The 22407-nt window shown below is 40.2% G+C and overlaps 1 protein-coding gene across 1 annotated transcript in view; it reads right to left on the bottom strand.

The window, feature by feature from the left end:
* Positions 1–12492: 12492 nt before the first annotated feature.
* LOC122221436 (S-formylglutathione hydrolase-like) overlaps positions 12493–22407 on the bottom strand; it is a 50487-nt gene continuing 40572 nt past the window's right edge. The window contains 3 exon segments of the mRNA XM_042940702.1: positions 12493–12788; positions 12827–13057; positions 13060–13411. Of these exon segments, the coding sequence (XP_042796636.1) occupies positions 12493–12788; positions 12827–13057; positions 13060–13411 (879 nt within the window).

Genomic DNA, 22407 nt, shown 5'->3' with positions numbered 1-22407 from the left:
AAAATATCTTGATTCATTTATTTAACACTGCTTCAGAATCTGTCTCAAAAAAGGCCTATTTTGAAAAAAATTCTGACTCATGTAAACTCTCCTTTACAGTAAACTGGCCAAATAAAAATATCTAATATACACTGAACACCTACCATGCTCAGAGCATTTTACATACGTTGTCTCTAATCCTTACAATAGTGGAAAGGAACTATTTCTAGCCCCACTTTACAGATAGGAAAACTGAGTCTCAAAGAGGTAAAGTATCTTCTCTGACATCATATATAGCTACTACATGGCAGGGGTAGGATGTGAACTGTCCTTCCCACTCTAAAGTCTGTGCTCTTACAGTCCTCTGCCTCAACCCAGTGCTTGGGGTGGGGTGTCTTTGCCATGACATTACCATTATGGGTGGGTACAGGTGCAAGGAAAATAGTAAATGACAAAAAATAGTTATGACAACTCATCACTGTGGGCTTTGTCATGAAGTTTTTTACTCAAACATTATCACCCAGCAAGATGCTTTAGCTAATTTGCAACACATGACTTCACAAAATATATATATATATATATATATATATATATATATATGTGTGTGTGTGTGTGTGTATATATAAGTTATATAATATTTATAATATTATATTATAAATATATATAAATATATAAAATTATAATATATAATATTATATAATATATATATATTTATTATATATATTATATATATATATATATATATATATATATATAATATATATATATATAATTTTCAAAAACAAACATCCAACCAGAAGGATAGAGACTTGAACCAGACTTGACCGGAAGCGCTTTCCAGAAGGAGGTAACCCAAGCAGTAAGGACTCTTCCAGAAATATCTGGAACCAGAGGGTGGGTCATTTGTTAGAAACTATACTCATGCGGAGGCAGAATTTCTTGTGTGCCCATTTAAAATAATAGTCTTGTTACTTTAAACAGTGCTGCACAGGTAAGAAGGGTGACTTAGATATTTGCTTTTTATTCCCTTTGCCTGCTTGCTCCAAGGATGGGTTTCCTCCCAAACTTTAAATGTAATTATAACTTATATGCCTGGATTTCATTTTTAAGGGTGAGACTACACATAAGTAGGTTTGTATGGATTAGTCACAATCATACCCTGAAAAAGTAAGCCCTAGAGGACAGCGTTGGACCTGGCTTATCTCTACAGCCCCGTTGTGCAAGGCACACTAATTAGTATAAACTAACTAATTGTGTATTCAAGAATTCTAGACTGAGAAGTTAAAAGAGAAGTAAGCTTTGGGCCCAGAGCGATCCTAAGAAGCTTCACCAATGGAAGAAGAAACCCTTCACTTCCCTCTGCTTAAAGTTCCTATTTCTAAATCAGAACAATGGAAAGATGAGCAAAAGGGAAGAGAAGGAGGGAAGGGGAGGAGGGGAATCACTCGAAGAGCCCTTCTGTCTGCCTCCACGATGCCCTGATTTGGATAGAGCCCAGGGTTAGGCCAACTGTGGCCCATGGGCCAAATCCAACCTGTGGCCTGTTTTTATCCAGCCCATGAGCTAAGAATGCTTTTTTACCTTTTTAAAGGGTTGGAAAAATTCAAAAGAATGATAGTATTTTGTGACATGTAAAAATTAAATGAAATTCACTTTTCAGTGTCCATAAATAACATTATATTGGAAGTCAGCCACAGTCTCTCATTTACGCATTTCTATGGCTGCTTTCACACTACAACAGCAGAGTTGAATAATTGCGACAGAGACCATATGGGCCACCGAGCCTCAAATATTAACTATCTGGCCTTTACAGGAAGATAGCTGCTGACCCCTGGCAGAGACAATCCGTTGGGAAGGATCGGTTGAGAAGACTGAGATATGAGTCTAGGATAAGTGGGGGCTGGGTGCATTAAGGGGCAATCTCCCCAACTATTTAAGCTAACAAACTTGACTATGAAAGCATGGGCTACGTGGCTTGGCAGCAGCATTACCACCTGTCCAAACGTCCTCACACCTTGCCCCTTAAGCGGCCAACATTTCACGGTCATCCATAGAGAAGGAGGAAGTGTTCTGATGGCTTGCCCCACATCTTCCCCTCCTCCTACTTCCTCACATTCTATTTTCTGAGTGGTTGTCAGAGGAACGCTGAATTCTGCTGTCGTTTTTCAGACCCCAGGAGCAGTTCTGACAGTCTTGGTGCCGTGAAGCCTTCCAAGTTCCTATCTCATCTCTGCAGCTGCCTGTTGCCCATTCAGTCAGGACACGCTTCCCTCAATAATGTATTTGTTCTTTAATCTCTCTCTCTTCTCGCTCCCAATCCCTCTCTATTTCTCCTTTCTCTCTCCTCTCTTCCCCCCCTCCCTTTCTCACTCTCTCTCTCTCTCACACACACACACACTCCCACTGGATAGAGGGAGAAAAACCTTTCAACTTCTTGCCAAGTCTAATAGAAAAAGCCCTTCATAAACAGAGCCACCTTTGTCATTTGTAAAAGTGTAGCTGTCCCTCCTTCTGGAAAGTGATAGTATTGTTTTCCTGCATGGACTACTCTGACCCATTGTGTGTGTGTGTGTGTGTGTGTGTGTGTGTGTGTGTGCGTGTGTGAAGTAGGAAGGGAATGAAGGACAAGGTTCTAGGGAGAGAAAACCACAGAGTAACCAAACCGAAGACATAATGTCAACACTCTACAGTTAAGATATGGGGTTCCCAAGTCAATCACCTTCAGCTGGGAAAGCTATAGTGTGAGGAGAGTGGGTGGTCCTCTCTGACAACTTATTCTTCATCTAAGACAATTCTGTGATCAAAAATATCTTTTTTTAAAAAAGTGCCTAGAACAAAAAAAGTATAAAGAGAGAATATAGCAAAATGTTACCAATGGTTGGTTTTAGGTGGGAGGGAGAGGGGGCAGGTTATGGGTAATCTGTTCCTTTTATTTCAGCTATTCTGCATCATCATTTTCTCTTTTTGATGTTAAGCTGAAGAGAAAAGACGTCAATGGAAAAGACATCAATAAAGTCACTGACAGAGAAAATCACAATGATGTCTGATGTAGCCAAAGATGCATGGGCTATCTTCCAGTTATATTCCAATTATTGGAGGGTTAATCAGAAAACATCACTTGTGAAAACTAGTTTAAAAATGTGTTTTATAATATTCCTCCTTTTGGCCTAGGAACGATGAACTGAATACAGTTGAATCTTCCCCATTGTCCTAAGACTGATTCAGGGTCATTTTCTGAGCATTGTTTCTTTTTAAACAGGAAACAGGACTAAATTCATATTGACTCCAAAAAACATAGACCAATGGGTTTGTTTATTACAATATCATGCCCCCCTCATTCTCTCAGTGTCTCTCTCTCTCTCTCTCTCTCTCTTACCTCATCAAAACAGAATGCATAAATAGAATTCTAAGTAATCGAAACATTGAATGGTTAAGATCTTACTCTAACAGAAAAATACAGACCAGCTAGGAGGGATGACTGAATAAATACAGACATCTTCACTCCTTCACTACATCACATTAAAGTAGAAATGAGAGGATCTTTTAAAAGAATAAACCATAAGGATAAGAAGGAGAGAAAATACAATACCTACAGCATTTAGGAAACTGGAAAACAGAAGGTATAAGTAAGTGTTACTTGGCATAGACCCAGGAATCTAGAACCCTAAGCCAATAATGGAAAAGCAACCAGAATCCCCCAAATGCTCAAGAATTGGTAGTATAATTTACCTCTGGATGCAAAGGTTGAAGGACAAAGACAGGGCTGAAATCTGTTTAAGTATCAGGTAGAACCCAGATCTTCTACCTACTCCCTAAGGTGAAAGCATTCTGGAAGTTTCTTGTCTCAGGGAAAATGCAGTGTCTCTGGACAGGAGCTTTCCATACATTGAGTGCTGAAAACGCTAGAAATAAGTGATCATTTACATAGTGAATATAAGATCTTCCACTTTTCCTCTCATTTGGTTGTAAAAAGGCTAGCAGACACACAGGCAGGAGACAAGAAGATTCTTCTCTGGAGAGATTCTTACCTGCCCAAGTGAACAAAGTCTAAAGATGCTGGTATTGGATGGGGAGGTAGGCAGGTGCCAGAAAACTGACAGATCACTTCCAAGGAAGCCCACAAACACAGCTTCTAATGGCTTTTAAGGGCTCCATTTATTAATAGAAACAGGCAGCTAAGGGTCACTAGACATCTGAGGAAAACTCCTAACATGAAAGGCAGAGCAAACAGACAAATAAAAGCAACTGTGTGAAGAGGTAAAACCTTCAAACACCCATCCTGGGGTGCCCGGGTGGCTCAGTTGGTTAAGTGTCCAACTTTGGCTCAAGTTATGATCTTGCAGTTCATGAGTTTGAGCCCCACGTAGGTCTCTGTGCTGACAGCTCAGAGCCTGGAGCCTGCTTCGGATTCTGTGTCTCCTTCTCTCTCCACCCCTTTCCCACTCACACTCTGTCTCTCTCTCTTTCAAAATTAAATAAAACATCTTGGAAAAAATTTTAATGAAAAAAAAAAAACCCATCCTGAGTGTGCTCAAACAGATAAAAACAGACTATTATTTTCATGAAACAAGAACTCAGTCCAGAAAAAAGACAGTTCTTTAAAATTAAAAATATGAGAACAGAACCTTTTAAAATTCTCATTAGAAGAGTAAGAAGACAAAGTTGAGGGTAATGAGTTTCGCTCTATTTCCCCCAGAAATAAAGCAAAAAGAAAAAGAGTTGGAGAAATTTTTAGAAAGCAAGAAGATTAGAAGAGGCTCAATACCAAAATAATCAGAATTCCAGAGAGAGAGAAAGAGAGAGAGAAACAGAGAGAAAAAGAATAGACATGGAGGAAGAGGAGAGGAGGAGAGAAGAAGAAGAAGAAGAAGAAGAAGAAGAAGAAGAAGAAGAAGAAGAAGAAGGAGGAGGAGAAGGAGGAGAAGGAGGAGAAGGAGGAGGAGGAGGAGGAGGAGGAGGAGGAGGAGGAGGGGGAGGGGAGGGGGAGGAAAGTTCCCATAGTTGAAAGGCAAAACTTCCCAAATTGAAGCAGATGAAAATAAACACACGCCAAGGCACACCATCTCAAAAATTTGGAAGATAGAACAAAGAGAATATTCTAACAGTTCCCAAAAAGAAAAAAAATTAATTTACAAAGGATCAAGAATCAGTGTGATTTCAGCCTTCCCAAAAGCAACACTAGAAAAGAATGGAAGACACTAGAAAATAATGGAATAATATGTTCCGAATCTGAAGGGAAAAAATATTTTCAACAAAGAATGCTATACCCTATCAACCACAATATGTACCTTATCAGAAAGTTATTAAAAGATGTGTGCCAGGGGCGCCTGGGTGGCTCAGTCGGTTGAGCATCTGACTTCGGCTCAGGTCACGATCTCAGGGTCCGTGAGTTCGAGCCCCGCATCGGGCTCTGGGCTGATGGCTCAGAGCCTGGAGCCTGCTTCCAGTTCTGTGTCTCCCTCTCTCTCTGCCCCTCCCCTGTTCATGCTCTGTCTCTCTCTGTCTCAAAAATAAATTAAAAAACGTTAAAAAAATTAAAAAAAAAAAAAGATGTGTGGCATCAAAATGAGAGAGTATTAAAAAAAACTAAGAAAGGTACAGAATCTAAGAAATAGGGGTTCAACCCAGTAAAAAAGAAAAGGTAAAGCGGGGCACCTGGGTGGCTCAGTCAGTTGAGCGTCAGACTTCAGCTCAGGTCATGATCTGACAGTTCGTGGGTTTGAACCCCGCATGGGGCTCTGTGCTGACAGCTCAGAGCCTGAAGCCTGCTTCAGATTCTGTGTGTGTGTGTGTGTGTCTCTCTCTCTCTCTGCCCCTTCCCCGCTCGTGCTCTGTCTCTCTCTGTCTCTCAAAAATAAATAAACATTAAAAATATTTTTTAAAAAAAGGGTAAAGCAATTTTCATGTTGATGGTAAAGTGAGACTCCAGGTTGATAACAGCACAGGCTGGCCAGAGAGCAACCACTCCATGTTAGAGCAAGAAACAAGCTCTAGTAGAGAAGACCCGAAGCAGATAAAATCACAGAGTGTTTGGTGCGCTTTAAGGTAACTAGAGGAGAAATAACCAACAGGGAGAGCTTAAGGATGACTTAGCTACATAGAAAACCGAAACAAGTCAGAAAGCAATCATTAACTTCGGAGAAAGCAAGTATTACACCAGAAAGGAAAATGCATCATAGTGTATATATGCTGTGAATAGCCTTTATTTCAAGTCATAAAAATGTAAATGCTGAATATCAATATCACCAAGATGATACAACTATTTGGGAGGATGGGGTGAAGGGGAGGAAAAGAAATGTGCCCATAGAAAGAAAAGTGAAAAGAGAAATTACAGCACGCTCAAATCCCGCAGAATGGAAAAGTAACAGGATACACATATTATTTAAAGATAGGAAAGCTACCAAAACAAGTAACTATAAGAATTGAAAGTGACTGTCTCTGAAGAGCACAGAACAGCGGCAGCGGAGGCGGGAGGATGTGAGGATTCAGAATAAGCCTTATAGAACCACTTGACCCTTTAAACAACATCCATGTGAAAAGTTCTAAGTTCAAGTCAATATTTTAAAATCTCCAGATTTAGGATACATCCAACCCAGAAATAGCAAACTTCTACCCAAAGAAAAAGGAAGTAGTTTTTGTTGGAACCAAAAAGGATGAGAAGGCGTCAGGGGACAATGAGAGAGATCAACATCACAAATCAGAAGGAGACATCAAAGCATAATTTTCATCCTTCTAACACTGCCCAGGGCTCTCTTCTTCGGAAGAGCATATGAGGACTCTGTGTCACCTGCTCTTCCCTAGCTCCCACCGTTAGCCCCTGGACTAGCCTTTGCCAATCATTCGCATTACAAGTCATTTCAACACGTGTTGACACTAGATAGTTGATTAAGGACAGGGAGCAAGAAGCACAGTCTTGGCAATGGAAGGGAAAGGAAGAGACAGCTATTTACATGTCGCACAATTCATACCCGTGAGGAAATCCACAAAGACCAAGGGGCTGACTAGTGGTTGACAGGTGCAGATGTAATAACTGGGACTGAGCGACTGCTAGGGATAAAGAGATTGCCACCACCCAACCCCTCTCTCCCTCATCACATCAGCAGAGGGATGGATTTGGAGGGATGTGATACCCTTCTCGCATGCCCTTGTCTGGCAGAGAAGTATGTCCAGTAGAGGTCTATTGGAGCATGTCCCCAGAGTTCCCTCAGAAGCTCCAGAAATGCCTTCTCTCAAAAAGAACTCCATACACTGTTTCTTTCGCACCTGAAGCAATCCTGTTACAAGAAGACAATCTTAATTCTTCTCAGGGCACCTGGGTGGCTCAGTAAATTAGGCGACCAACTCTTGGTTTTGGCTCAAGTCATGATCTCATAGTTTGTAAGTTTGAGCCCCTGCACTGACAGCAGAGAGTCTACTTGGGATTCTCTGTCTCCCTCTCTCTCTGCCCCTCTCCCACTCGTGCTCAAGCTCTCTCTCTCTCTTTCTTTCTCTCTCTCTCTTTCTCTCAAAAGTAAATAAACATTTTTTAAAAAATCAGTTCTTCTCAGGGCACCTGGGTGGCTCAGTCGGTTAAAGCATCTGACTTCAGCTCAGGTCATGATCTGGCAGTTCGTGGATTTGAGCCCCGCATCAGGCTCTGTGCTGACAGCTCGGAGCCTGGAGCCTGCTTCAGATTCTGTCTCTGTCTCTCTCTGTCCCTGTGCTCTCGCTCTCTGTCTCTCTCTGTCTCTCACTCTCTCAAAAATAAAAAAAAACATTAGGGGCGCCTGGGTGTCTCAGTCTGTTAAGCATCCGACTTCGGCTCAGGTCATGATCTCACGGTCCGTGAGTTCAAGCCCCGCGTCAAGTTCTGTGCTGACAGCTCTGAGCCTGGAGCCTGCTTCAGATTCTATGTCTCCTTCTCTCTCTGCCCCTCCCCTGTTCATGCTCTGTCTCTCTCTGTCTCAAAAATAAATAAACATTTAAAAAAAATTTTAAATAATAAATAAACATTTAAAAAATGTATACAAAAAAGAAAAAAAATCAATCCTCACCAAAATTTAAAGTTTTGACACTGATATCTCTAACAAGATGTAGTGGCCTTCCCTGTGGCAGAGCGGTATAAACCAACAGACTAGGTTTCGTATTCATACTTTTTTCCAGAAAAAGAGATGTATTTATTTTCATTGTTCTGGGCTTGCCTGATAATATTTTTTAATTGAGATATAACTGACATAAAACATTGTGGAAGTTTAAGGCATACCACTTGTTGATTTGAGTATTTATATATTGCAAGATGATTACCACTGTAGCATTAATTAACCATTCTACCACATCATATAATTATCATTTATTTTTTGTGGTGAGAACACATAAGATCTAGTGTCTTAGCAACTTTGAAGTATAGAATATTGTTGACTACAATCACTATGCTGTGCATTAGATCTCCAGAAAGTATTCAACTTCGAGTTGTAAGTTTGTGCCCTTTGACCAACATCTCTCTGACTCCCCCACCCCAATGCCAGGGTTGGGGTGCACCAGGAGAATTCTTCAATACCCTCTGAGTCTAATTCCTCTCTTTCCCATATTCCCATGTTCCGTTGCTGCCTGTGAATTCTCATCACATATTCCTTTGACAGAGGCAATTATATCACTGATTAGCTATAGTCAAGTGGCTCTTCCTGGGGTTACAGGAGGCAATCCATTGCTTTCCATTAAATGTCAATCTGATTACTTTAATATGAGATCAATGTTATAGTTTTTGTCTCTGGATTCCTGTGGGGAGTTCTCATGAATTCCTTAAAAGACTTGGCCCCCCTACCTCTGACTTGTGTGACTCTTGGATAAGTACTTAACTCCTTTCTCATCTGTGAGAGGGAAATAGAGTTCCAAGGCTCTCATGAGTCTGAAGTGAAATCATGACCTGAAAATTCCTAGCCTAGAGTCCACACACAAGGAGTGCTGGAGAGAATAATCTAGTTTCTTTCCCTCTGAGGCCACACTATCCGGAGGACCCTAAGACAACCACAGCCCTGGTGAGCAAGATGAACACAAGGTTCAGACCAAAGCATTAAGGCCTTTGCTTAAATCGCTACTCTGCCTTCAGGTCACTCCCTTACCACCTGACTCCACCAGCTCCCACCCCTGGAGAGCAAGTGCCGGTTCTGCCCTGCCCTCCGGAAGAAAGGCCAGGAGCAGAGGGGCCCATCCTAAAATACAGACAATAAAAAGCGTTCCAACATAGAATGGAAGCACAGAGTTCATGGTCAGCCACAAACAGAGTTATTCAAAAGATAATCAGAGAAATTCCAAGGCTCCACTCCTCTACTTTATCTTCGGTCCTAGTTCAGAGCCCCAGTCTCCTTTCAGCTGACTCACGAAGCCAAAAGACGCCCTTCGGGCCAGTTGTCTTTTCTAGGGGCAACAGCTTGAGCGTTTCAGGTGGCCTGGGGGTCCCGCCAGGGCCGTTAGAGACGGTACTGTGCTCTCAGCCACTCACAGCCAAAGATGTGGAGCAGTGGAGCCCAGGCTCAGAAATGGGAAGAAAATTGCTGCCTTTAATTCTTATCTCCCTGGCAGAGGGGAAACTATGAAAGCCGATTTCTGAGCAGTGAACCAGAAATTAGTTAATCTCTCCTGTTACCTAGTTGTGTTTCCCCAGGCAAAGCTTGATATCTCTGAGTTTCTTCTGTGAGGAAAAGAGGTGGGATTAGTTCTGTGAGACTCCTTTCCACATTAGGGTCCTTTCCTGCAGACATCTGTACCTCATAAATATTCTTCTACACAGGAGACAGCGAAGGGAAACAGATGAGCTGTTGTTACAGGATAATGGAAACTTTCTATCTTCTCCAAGTTTTGCATTGGAGCCAAAGCTTAAGTACCAAACAACAGTTGTCAAGAACCCTCTGGTTTAAAGTCAGGTACTAGACCTTCTAGGCAAAACTTGCAAAGGGTAAAGTCAAGAGACAGTTTTACAAGCGTAGACTATCATTCACTCCCAAGCTTTATTTAAAAAGACTAAAATGTCCCTGGGGGGCTAGACGGAGGACTTCTCTAAAAGGGGTATATGCTGTATGTGCCTTCTCCTCACACTGCTCCCATAGGCTGGGAAACGCTCTCCCCTCATTTTAAGGCAAGTGAGCTTGTGAAAAGGAACCTCACACACCCACTCAGAGACCGACAAGTGCTCCTGAAGTTTGAAGAACTCAGGGATTGCCATTCACATCTGAATCAAGTCCAAGGGCAAGAAGGTTGGACTGGAGGAAGGGGACAGAAAGAAGAAATAACTGAATTGGGAGGGGCCCATACTTCAAGTTAGGCTGGACAAAGGTGCGCGTGTGTTTTCCCAAGGCCAAATATGGACTCCGCAATAGAGAACCAGCCAGAGAGATTAAAAGAGACTGCCCCCAAAACCTTCCTCCCGGGGGTGAGGCAATCTCTGTGGGAAGAGGCCACCAGAAGTAGATTGTAGGGGCGTTCGAAGTGGCCATCCGGACGATATTGCCTAAGTTAGCAAACCGCAGCCAGAGATTCCTACTAGAGAAATCTCTGTGGAAGCCACAAACAGGTCCCCCGAGAAGAGGATGACAAGTGCAACTGACCTATTCAGTAAGACCCTCTTGTTTCTCCTGTCTCCTCTCCTCTTAGTCAACCCTAGAAAAGCCTGAAGCCATTACTAAGAGGCTATATGAGGTGGACAGACAGACAGACACCAAACGCACTGCCTTCCTCCCCTTTCCCCACTGCAGATTTCTCAGGCTGAGGCTGTCACAAAGAGGGGGAGGGATGAAGAGGTTTGGGGTCTTTATTTTTTTATGAAAGTGTTCAGACACACAGCAAAGGTTGAAAAAATGTTAGAGAACACCTGTACGCCCACCACCTAGATCCTTGCTGTATCACATATCTATCCATCTTTCTAGCCGTTCATTACTCCATATTGGTTTTTATGTGTTTCAAAGTCAGTTGCAGACATCAATATACATTGCCTAAACAGCTCAGCATGCATTGACTGGAGTTCAGTACAATTTTTGATAAAAAGTTTACATATGATGAAATTACAAATCTTAAGTATGTATTCGCTGAGTTTTGACAAAGTATAATATGTATAACCTAAAATTCTTATCAAATACAGAACATTACCATAACCCCAAAAGTCCCTTTATGTCCTTCCTCAGGCAATTGCCACCCATATACTCTTAGATTTTTTTCAAGCCAAGGATAGATTGGGTTTGCCAAATTTTAGAAGTCCATGTAAATTAAATCATTTAGTTAAAAAATTATATAGTAATGACTCTTCATTTCAGCAAAATGTTTTTGATATTCAACCCTATTGCTGTACATGTCAAGAGTTCTTTTGCTTGTATTGCTGGGTACTATTCCACAAATGAATTAATATATTTGCTTATGCATTCTCATGATTACAGACACCAGAACTGTGTCCAGTCTTTGGCTATATAAATAAAGCTATTATGTTCTCCTACCAGGTTTGTTTTTAAAAATTTTTTTAACATTTATTTATTTTTGAAAGGGACAGAGCATAAGCAGGAGATGAACAGAGAGAGAGAGAGAGAGAGAGAGAGAGAGAGAGAGAGAGAGACAGAATCTGAAGCAGACTCCAGGCTCTGAGCTGTCAGTACAGAGCCTAATGTGGGGCTTGAACCCACGAGCCGTGAGATCATGACCTGGGCTGAAGTCGGACGCCCAACTGACTGAGCCGCCCAGGCACCCCTACCAAGTTTGTTTTTTTAAATGTACATTTTCCTTAACCTTGAGTAAATACTTACCAGTGAAGTTACTGGATGTATAGAGTAAGTGTGTGTTTACTTTTATAAGGAAACTCCAGAAATTTTCCAAAGTCATTGTACTTTGTATTCCTACCAGCAATATGGGAGAGTTTTGGTCACTCCACATTCTTACCAACACTACTGCTTAATCTTCCCAAACACCCATTTTGGTGGGTGTGGAGTGGTACCTTGTTGTGGTTTAATTTGTATTTCCTTGATGAGTAATCATGCCGGGTACTTTTTCCCATCTGTGTATCATCCTTGTGAAGTGTATCCTGAAATCTTTCCTTCTCCTGGAGGGTCGTTTTTGTTGTTGCTGTTCTTTTATCTTTTTATGGTCAGGTTGTAAAAAAATCTTGGTATACCTTCAAATCTTGTCTTTGGTCAGAAAATGCATTTATCAATCTCCCAGTCTGTGGCTTGCATATTCATTGACTTAATGTATCTTTAGATTAGCAGAAGCTTTTACCAATTTTTCTGCTAGATCCTGTGTCACTTGTTATAAGCTGTATTTTCCAAAAAAAAAAAAATGTGTTCATTTCATCCACACTGTTGAATTTGTCCCCTTAAAGTTGTTCATAATAGTCTCTTTTTTTTTCTCCTGGTTTTATATATTTACTCAGAAAGTGATTCAACTATGGAATGATGTATTTTTAGCACTCTGAAAGCCAATGTCTTGAAATCCTCTTTCCCTGCAGTACTGTTTATTACAATTTTATAATCCTGAACAAATTCTCTTATCTGAAGTTTTTCATGCATTCAGGTATTTTGCATGATGTCTGATGTGATCAGTAATGAAGGTTGCAATGAAGTAGTAGCTGTAATCTACTCTACATAACCCTCTTGTAATCTAAAAACAGGGGAAATTCTTTTCTGTACTGGCAGCTATAAAGTTGCCAAGTAGTAACTGTCCACCTGAAAGGAACTGGTCATCTTTTCCTTGATCAATTAGTATGTCCAGCTGAGAACCCAGATAGGATTTCACAAGATGGGTAGCATCATAAACCTTCCATTTACTTTGATCTGTTCCCAAATATCCACTAAAGGGTTGGTTTTTTTTGTTTTTGTTTTTGTTTTTTTTTTTTTTTTTTTGCCCCAAGGACAGAGCACTGGGTTACAAATTGGAGCAAATGCTGATACAGATTTGTATTTTCCAGGATTCTTCAAAGCACAAATCAAAGCTCTGTGGCCTCCCATGGAGTGGCCAAAAATAGGCATCCTTTGGAGGTCCACCGGAAAATGGGCATTTATGAGTTGGAGAAGCTCTTCAGTTACATAAGAGTACATTCTGTAGTTAGTTTTCCAAGGATCTTTATGGCATCCACATAAAACCCTGCACCTGTGCCAAAGTCCCAGTTCTCATCTCCTCCTTTAATATTGCAGCCATGAGGGCTGGTATCTGGAGTGATTACAAGGCTATATTCTGAGGCAGCTTGATGAGAACCAGAGTTTGATATAACATTTTGTTCTGTGCAAGTGAAACCAGACAGCCAACACAGTGCAAGGCATTTTCCAGTTTCTGCCTTTGGTGGTAAGTAGATAGCAAATTTCATTTTTCAGTTCAGTTCAACACTGTCATGTTCAAAAACTTTCTGCAATCCTCCAAAGCACTTGTTGCTGGAAATCGGTTTATGAGCAGCAGCCAGAGTGGAAAGGCAGGGCCTCAACTTCTAAAGTTGTTCTTGATACTTTCTTATCCTCCTCATGTCTATAGGATCTGTAGTGATAATCCCTCTTTCTCTTCTGATATTGAGAACTAGTGTTTTCTCCTCTTTTTTTCATGATCAGAATAGCTAGTGGTTTATTAATTACAATCTTCTCAAAGAGCCAGCTTTTGTTTTGCTAGTTTTCTCTCTTTTCTGTTTTCATTTATCCAATCTCTGCACTTTTATCTTTATAATTTCCTTTATACTATTTCCTTTGGGGTTTCTTTGCCTTTTTTTGTTTCCCCTATATTCTTCAAGCCATTGAGTTGAGATCCTTCCCTTTTCTTAATATTAGCATATAGAGCTATAACTTTCCCTCTAAGCACTCCTACAGCTGTATTCTACAAATATTGATATGTTTTATTTTTATTGCTATTCATATTACAATGTTTTCTATTTTCTCCTGTGATTTTTCTCTTTGCTCCGTGGATTATGTCTAATCTCCAAATAGTTGAAACTTTCCTACATATCTTATTGCTGATTTCTATTTTAATTTTATTGTGGTCAGGGAACATACTGTGTGTGGTTTCAATTTGATTTAAACTATTGAATTTTTTTTTAATGACCCAGACTGTGATTTACCATATGCTGGTGAATACAATATACACTTGAAAAATATGTGTCTTCTGTGGTTGTTGCGTATAGTCTTCTATAAATTAGCTTGGCTAAATTTTGTCTAGTTGATCTATCAATTGCTTGAGAGATGGGTATTCAAATTACCAATAAAAATTGTGGATTATCTATTACTACTTATTTTGCTTCATGTAGATTAAAGCTCTGTTATTAGGTACTTATATATTTTTTTAATGTTTGTGCTTCCTGGTGAATTGATTCTTTTATTATCAGGAAAGATCCTTCTTTTTCTTTTTGACTTATAACACATATTGTCCAATATTAATATAGCTACTCCAGCTACTTCTATCATTTTGTTTGCATAGTATATTCTTAAAATATATTTATTTAAATCTATCTATAGTTTTATATTTGAAGTGAATCTCTTATAGACACCCTATAATTGGGTCTTTGAGCTTTGTTGTTGTTTTTTTTAACCAAGTAGCAATCTTTACATATTAATTGGAGTGTGTAGCTTATTAACATTTAATGTTATTAAATATTGACTTACTGGTGACTGAATGATGTGATTGGATTTAGGTCCATCATTTCATTATTTGCTTTGCAATTTTGTTGGTTTTCTGTTTGTCCCCTCAGCTTTTTGTCCCTGTTCCTTTTTTCTGACTTCTTTTGGAATATTTACATAGTTTTTATGATGCCACTTAAAATTATCCATTGAATTTTAGCATTTCTCATTGATTTTTCTAAACATTAAAATATGCAAGGAAGAATAGGTTTTAAATTGGATGAGATTTTAAAATTTTGAAATTAAATGGGATAGGATTTCTTAAACCCTAAAGTTGTTTAAAAAAATACATAGGATGCCAAATTCTTTATCTAAAGGATGGATAAGAATGAACCCCAGAGCAACTTTGAAGGATAAAGGGAAAAATTAACCATCTCTGTTTCCTCCTTACTAGAGCCAGTGCATTCCAGAAATTCTGGAATTCTGGAATAACTGTTTTTGTTATTTTTTATAATTGTTACAATCATTACAATTATTCCCAGACAAGAGAATAAAAGCAGTGGGAAACTGATGGCAAGAAAGCAAGAATTATCAAGAGCTGCCTTTCTGCCTCACTTTACCATTTGAGAAATACAGTCCACATGATGGCTTTTCACAAAGATGACTGAAGAATTTTTCCCTCTATTACCCTTCTTTTTACATTCTGAATGGACAATATATCTTTCTTTCCATAGGAATCTGTTAGAGATATTGGAGAACAATTCCAGCTCTAGACCAAAATCTGATATGAGTGGAAATGTGTTTCATTTCCGTTTTTGATACTTCCTTTTTGCTGAGAAAGAGATGAAAAACAGACATTGATTGAACCTCTACTATGGTCCAAACTCTGTGTACAAACTTTATATACATTATCTCATTCAGTCCTCAAAACTACCTTATCATTGGGGCCCCTGGGTGGCTCAGTTGGTTAAGTGGGCAATTCTTGATTTTGGTTCAGGTCATGACTTCACTGTTCATGGCATCAAGCCCCAAGTTGGGCTCTGTGATGACAGTACACAGCCTGCTTGGGATTCTCTCTATCCCTTTCTCTCTCTCACTGCCTCTCCCCTGGTTGCATGTGCACATTCTCACTCTCTATCTCTCTCTCTCAAAATAAATAAGTAAACTTAAAAAAAAAAACAACTACCCTATCAGGCAGTTACTATGACTTCCACCATTTTACACAAAACATAAAGTTCACAGAATCGACGTACTACGTCCAAAACCTACTGAGAAGTCACCAATTTATCAGGAACTCAAAAAATTGGTATGTAAATAGCACTTCTAGAAATTTTCTCCTGAGGCAAATGTCCAAAGGTGTCCAAAGACATTTGCAGGAATGTTTTCCCCAACATTGTTCACAAATGGAAAACTGGAAGCACCTAAATTTAGCCCATAATTAGCAGAATTTGGTTAGTTACGGTGCTTCCATACTATAGAATACTGCATAGATGGTGACAGATCATATTAAGTTAAAAAAATTTTATGAACCCAAGAGACATGTTCAATAACATTCATTGTATTGGTGCATAAACACAAATAGGAAGGAAAAAGCACAGGTTATCTACAAGTGGTTATTTATTGGATAAGGGGGACAAGATTGTAAGAGGATTTGCACTTTCCATATGCTCTGGTATTGCATGTATATGCTCTGGTTTCATGTATAACTTGTATAATTAATTTAAGTATATTTTATGGTCAGCATGATTAGTAGGTAAGATGATGAGAGTTGCTTTAATAGAATCCTTCCTGTTACTGCAGCTGATTTCTATAGCCAGAACCTTCCCAGGGAGGAGAAGGGGAAGAAGGAGAACTCTAGAACCAGAAGACAGCAATACTGATGGTGGTGGAGGGCTGGAGAAGGTAGATCTGAGCGGCCAGGCTTGGCAGCAGCCCTGCTTAGCAACCTCAGAAAACCCTGAACTTGATGAGTACTCAATAAATGAGTTGAACTGAAAAGCAAATCCATACCAGCTGTGACTTACAAACAAAAGTCACATGTATCACCAATAATAAGGTATAGGCAACATACAATGAAAGAAGCCATTTTACGCTCTTAAGATTAGCAAACACTTTAAAGCTTAGCAATACCAAGTGAAGCCAAAAACAAAACGAGCTGTCCAATGTCGCTTATGGGAATACAAATTATTACGACCACTTTAAACAATTTGTCAATGTCTGGTAAAGTTGGACACAAGCCTGCCCCACATATTAACAATGCCACACATGTTAAGAGATGCTTTTCAAGAGACCTACATGGGAATGCATATGGCAATAGTGTAGATATGTCCATTTGGTAGAATATTAGTCAGCAGTGAAATTAAATAGACTAGAGTTTCACATTTCAATATGGATAAATCTTGAAAAGATAAAAATGAGCACAGGGAGCATCAGCTGTATCTGTAATGTTCCATTTTGCCAAAAAAAGGGGGGGGGAAGAAGAGGGACACTGGATAACAAAAAATAAATAAATAAAAGAATCTGAACTATATGTAGAAAAATATTCATATTTTTGATACTTTGATGTTGGATACATGGGTGTCGGTTATCTTAGTCTCTGTCTTTTCTGTATTTTTGAAGAATTTAATAGGAAGAAAAAAGAGAAAAGGCCTAGAAAAGAATATTCTGAGAAAATACACCAAAATTTTAATGGTGATTATCTGGGAAGATTCTAAGTGACCTTAGTTTTCCTTTTTATGTTTTTTTATGTGTTCTATTTGTACATATGAAACATGTATTTCATTTATAATAATCAAATGTGTTATTTTAATGTAATATAGGGACACCTGGGTGGCTCAGTCAGTTAAGCATCTGACTTTGGCTTAGGTCATGATCTCATGGTTCATGCCATGATCTCATGGCATCAGGCTCTCTGCTGTCAGCTCAGAGCCTGGAGCCAGCTTCCGATTCTGTGTCTCCCTCTCTCTCTGCCCTCCACAGCTTGCACTGTGTCTCTCTCTCTCAAAAATAAATGAAAATTAAAAAAATTTTTTTATGTAATATATATACAATTTTTGTGACATGTGATGAAACTATATGAAATACAGGTGCAGTAAAAAGGACCAGAATTAGACTAAGAGATTAACAGTATTGTTTAATCTTTGGAGTTGGGGTAACAGATGGCTTTTTGTTCATACTTTGCTCTAAACACCAATTTTTCTAGAGTGGGAAAGTACAATATTTATGAACATTGGCTTATATAAAAGGCTACAGGTTTTAAGTGAAAAGAAATTCAAATAGGTTTTTCCAGCATTGTAAAATGTTCACGGTCCTAATGATAAACTTAGTTATAAAAAAAAAATTCTGTTCTTAAAGAAAAATTGAATTAGAGCAGATAATTGTTAAATGAAGTCTGGTATGATAGTGCAATTTATATTGATATTCCATGAATGCTAGCCCTGCTAATCAAAATATTGAGTTAAATAGCACGAGCTACTCCCTAAATAAATTCTATGAGTGGGGGTTATTGGCAAAGGGGAACACGAGGTCCTAAGTAGCCTACTGACCTGAGTTGTCTCCATGGAGAAGGATGCATCAGAGTCATTTAATCAATGCTGTTTCTTTTATAAATCGTCAGGGACTCTCCTAGGAAACCTTTAAGAGATTGATTCCTTATTACCACCGATATATGTTCCAATTAAATTTTTCACATTGCCCTCCTGGGACTGCCCAGCCTGAAGGGAAAGAAGATGTGATCCCAGTCTTCCATGCCCCGTCATTGACAAGATTCTTGCATGTTAGGGACACCATGACCAGCCTGTTGCCTAAAATCTGTAATGGAAAACCATGGCACTGCCTAAAATCTTGAAGCACTACTCTAGAATAAGCACAAAGCTCTGACAACCTTAGGATTTCCATATGCCTGTCCAGAGAGGTGTCTTCAAATACAAGTGCAATGTTTTCTTTCTGGAGAAAAAAAAAGAATCTATGAAAATCCTAACATCCCCTCCTGACACTGCTCTCCAGTCCACCCTGTTGGTACCAGGCAAACCCCAAGAAACAGTTGCCCTCAACCATGGTGGGTGGTGAGTTTTCCAAAGCCCGTATGTAACCAATGATCTTAGGAGATCTGAACAATATTATCTCAAGATATGAAAATCCAGGATTATTTCCCCAAAGTGTATAAACTCAAAATATAGAGAATTGAAGCAACTTGCCCAGGTCACCCTTGTAGCTCATAAGCCAGGTGGCCATAGACAGGAAGAAGGAAAATGTAACTGTGATGACAAGAAAGCATCAGAAGCAGATAAGCAAATCAAACACTGAATTTTAAAAATTTACATTGTTTTTAGTCCTTTCTGTTTTGCACTTTTCTTGGGTTAATGAGACCCTATAAACATATTTCCATCCACAGTTTTAGAGACTTCTATCCGGCTATCCATAGGAGATACGGCTGACCACATCCCTAGGTGTTTAATGGCCTCATAAGCTCTCCCTTTTTTCACTTTGCTGTCTCCACACCCATAGAAGACATACAAGGATTTTGCTGCCCCCGAGATTTTGCATCTTTCTGCTCAGCTAATTACCCCCAACTGAAAAAATGACTGTCCCTCATACTTGGAGAAATATGGTAATCAAGCAACTAAATGCTCCTTTTGCTAATGACATGTTTTTTCAATATGTTCAAATGAGAGGCTCATTGGAAATTATTCACTTTCTTCTAAGTTGCAAAGGAAAATGAAAGGCAAATTATGGCTGTCTAAGCACGTGTTTGCACGGATCCTATCTCCCTGAACTAATTTGCCATCCGCAGAGCTATTGACAGCTAGTGCTTCCCTTCAGCCTTTGCACTTACCCGGTGGAAATGATTAAAGATTTCATTTCCGTGAGGGGTCATTTAGGTGGGCGATGACCCCAAAAGACAACACAGAAGTCATAATGTCCGAAGGAGAGAGTGAGAGAACAATGGTTTCCATAAGTATTTCAACAGTAGGAAGACAGAGAATGGAGTGTCCGACTTGAAAGGAACTCAGGCCTGCTTATTCACTCTGATTTTTCAGATGAGGAAACTGAGGCCCAGAGAGGTTAAAAGGGGATTGATCAAATTCCATTTGCTCATTTGTAGCAGAACTGAAACCAGGAGCTAAGTGTTGGCTCTTCTCTCCTTCTCCTCCATCCCGTAGCCATCAGTACCAGTAAATAAAAGTAAGTTCAAGATGATGTGGTTTCTGGGGCAGGGGGGCGGTGCTTAAGACAAAGTATGATGGCATACTTGGAATTTTCTACCAATTCCTCAATTGCGCAACTTCACTGATTCAAAGAAACTGCTTCACTCATACATAAGCCAACACACACAATCCAACAGAGATCATTCATCATTATCTCACTGCACTCAGGGTAGGGAGCTCCACGTAGAATGCAGAAAAGGCAAGGGTCAAGGGCACTATAGAATGAGCCACTCTCCTTCACCCTCCAGCCCCCACCCCCTCCCATCAGCCCAGGTTGATCCATTTTCATTACATTTCTCTTTGATGCAAAATCCCCAAACCTTGGGCAGGCAGCTCGGCTTATCAAATCTGTTCTTAATAATCCATTTTTATCAAACTTTATCTGATGGAACCAAAATATGTTTGATCTTAGTATAAAGTATACTTATCAGTCCTACTGCTAGAATGACACTGCCCTAAAGTGAATGGTATTAAGTGCAAAGTCTTTAGAGTCAGAAAGAAATGAGTTTAAATCCCCAGTCTGTCACTTCCTAGCTGCAATGCCTTGACCAAGTCCCCCACAAACTCAGCAATATCTCCCTTAGCATGCTAGGCTCTAGGAACTCAGATACCAGCCCTGCCTTCCTGGCTTTACACTTTGGAGGCAGAGACAGATACCAGCATACCTGTTACCCAAGTTATAGCAACTGTTATAAGTGTTGGGAAGGAAGGTTCCCCGGAACTGTGAGGGCATCCACCAGGAGGATGTGTCTTTCTTGCAAAGGTCAAAGAAGGCTTGCCTTAGGGGGAACGCTGGAGCAGAGATGAGAAGGATAAGAGGGCGAAATGAGGAAGAGCCAGCATCCCAGGCAAGGGCACAGTGCTGGGATGGACCACGTCCAGCCTGGGAGAGTGAGTGTGCACAGTACGGAGCAGAGAAGAGGGGCCCATGGAGAGGTCTGAACAATGCAGAGGCACCTGTGACCACGGCTAAGAGGTCTGCCCTCCTTCTGAGTGGTATGGGGCTGCAGGACATGATCAGTCCCAAGCGTGAACACATCAGAGGACAGCATGGACACCGGTACCCGGGTAGAAGTCCAGTGCCGTGATTCATACAAGAGCTAGTGATGACATGAATAGAAAGAGTGAACAGAATCTAGGGGATACTTAAGAACTAAAATCATTTAGGTTGTCATGATACATTGGATCAGGGAAGTAAGAGAAAGGAGTACATCAATGCCAACTCAGAGCACTTTGGCTTGTGAAACCGGTTAAGTGGTGGTCCATATTCTGAGAACTAAGATTCAAAGGAGGCAGATGGATGACCTAAACATCTGAGCCTCAGTTTCCTCATCCATAAAACAAGAATGGTAATGCCGTCTTTTAGGTTTTCTTACCCAATCCAACATGGTGGAAAGGGAGGTGGGAGTTCCCACACATACAACCCCAAGCAATTCTCGGACACCAGCAGGGTATCCAAGGATTCACCTGAATTCTAACACCATCTACCCAGAGATAGCATCAGATCCCACAGGTCAAGGGTTCAGTCCTACAAGACTGCCCCCAACCCCACTTCAGACTCCCGTTGCAAGCCCCAGGTTTTACCTGTACTTCTGACCTACCAGCTGCGGATTGGAGGTTCCAACAATCTCTTCCCCAGGTTCGACTCATATGCTAGAGTGGCTCACAGAACTCAGGGAAACACCATTTACTTAGGTTTGCAGTTTATTAAAGGATATGATAAAGAATATGAATCAACAGCCACATGAAAAGATGCACAGGGTGAGGTGTGAGAAAAGAGGGCGGAGCTCCCATGCCCTCTCCAGGACACCACTCTCTCCAAACCCCCCTCCTTCCATGTTCACCAACCTGGAAGCTCTCCCAATCTGGTCCTTTGGGTTTTTATGGGGGCTTCATTACATAGTCACGACTAAGTCATTGGTCATTGGCTGATTCAATCTCCAGTCCCTTTCCCATTCCCCACCCCCACCGCCCCATCTGGGGGTAAACTGAAAGTTCCACCCCTCCAGTCACATGCTTGGTTCTCCTGGCAACCAGCCCCAACCCCCATCCTTTCCAAAAGTCACCTCATTAACATAAAAAAGGTAACTTTGTTGCCCTTATCACAAGAAATTTCAAGGGGTTTAGGAGCTATAAGCCAGAAACCCTGGACAAGAACCAAATACATAAGGAATATTATATTTTGATCATTTGAATGACCAAAAATATATTTCTTATAAATCACAATATTGCATACATAAATCACAACATTGTCGGAAGGCTTAGAGAAGTTTCCTAGAAAGTGACTGGTATATGGTACACCCTGAAATAAATGGTAGCTCTTCTCAGAGGTTATTCTTTCTCGATCTGATTGCAAATTCAGGATCTCAGGCACTCATTTCTCTTCACTCTCCTCTCTGACCATTCCTTCAAACTGTCAGTTTGCAGATCTAATCATCCTAAATCGTCTCTATTATGCCATACTAGCAAAATAGGCAAGGTAGCGATTGCTCTTATAAACTTATTATTGTAAATGTCACAGCTACAGTTTAGCTCACAATGGCCCACTTTGCTGTTGAAGGGAAAACATGTATTGCAAAGGTAGTTCCCATTATTAGCCAAATGCTCATGCACAAATGTGTTTATTAACCAAGGGCAAAGTGTTGGGTCATTTAAGGGGAGCTGAAAAGCACTGC

This window comes from Panthera leo, chromosome B3 (assembly GCF_018350215.1).
Source record: "Panthera leo isolate Ple1 chromosome B3, P.leo_Ple1_pat1.1, whole genome shotgun sequence".
NCBI lineage: Eukaryota > Metazoa > Chordata > Mammalia > Carnivora > Felidae > Panthera > Panthera leo.
The sequence above is the reverse complement of the archived record's forward strand: the minus strand, read 5'-3'. Positions and strand labels throughout refer to the sequence as shown.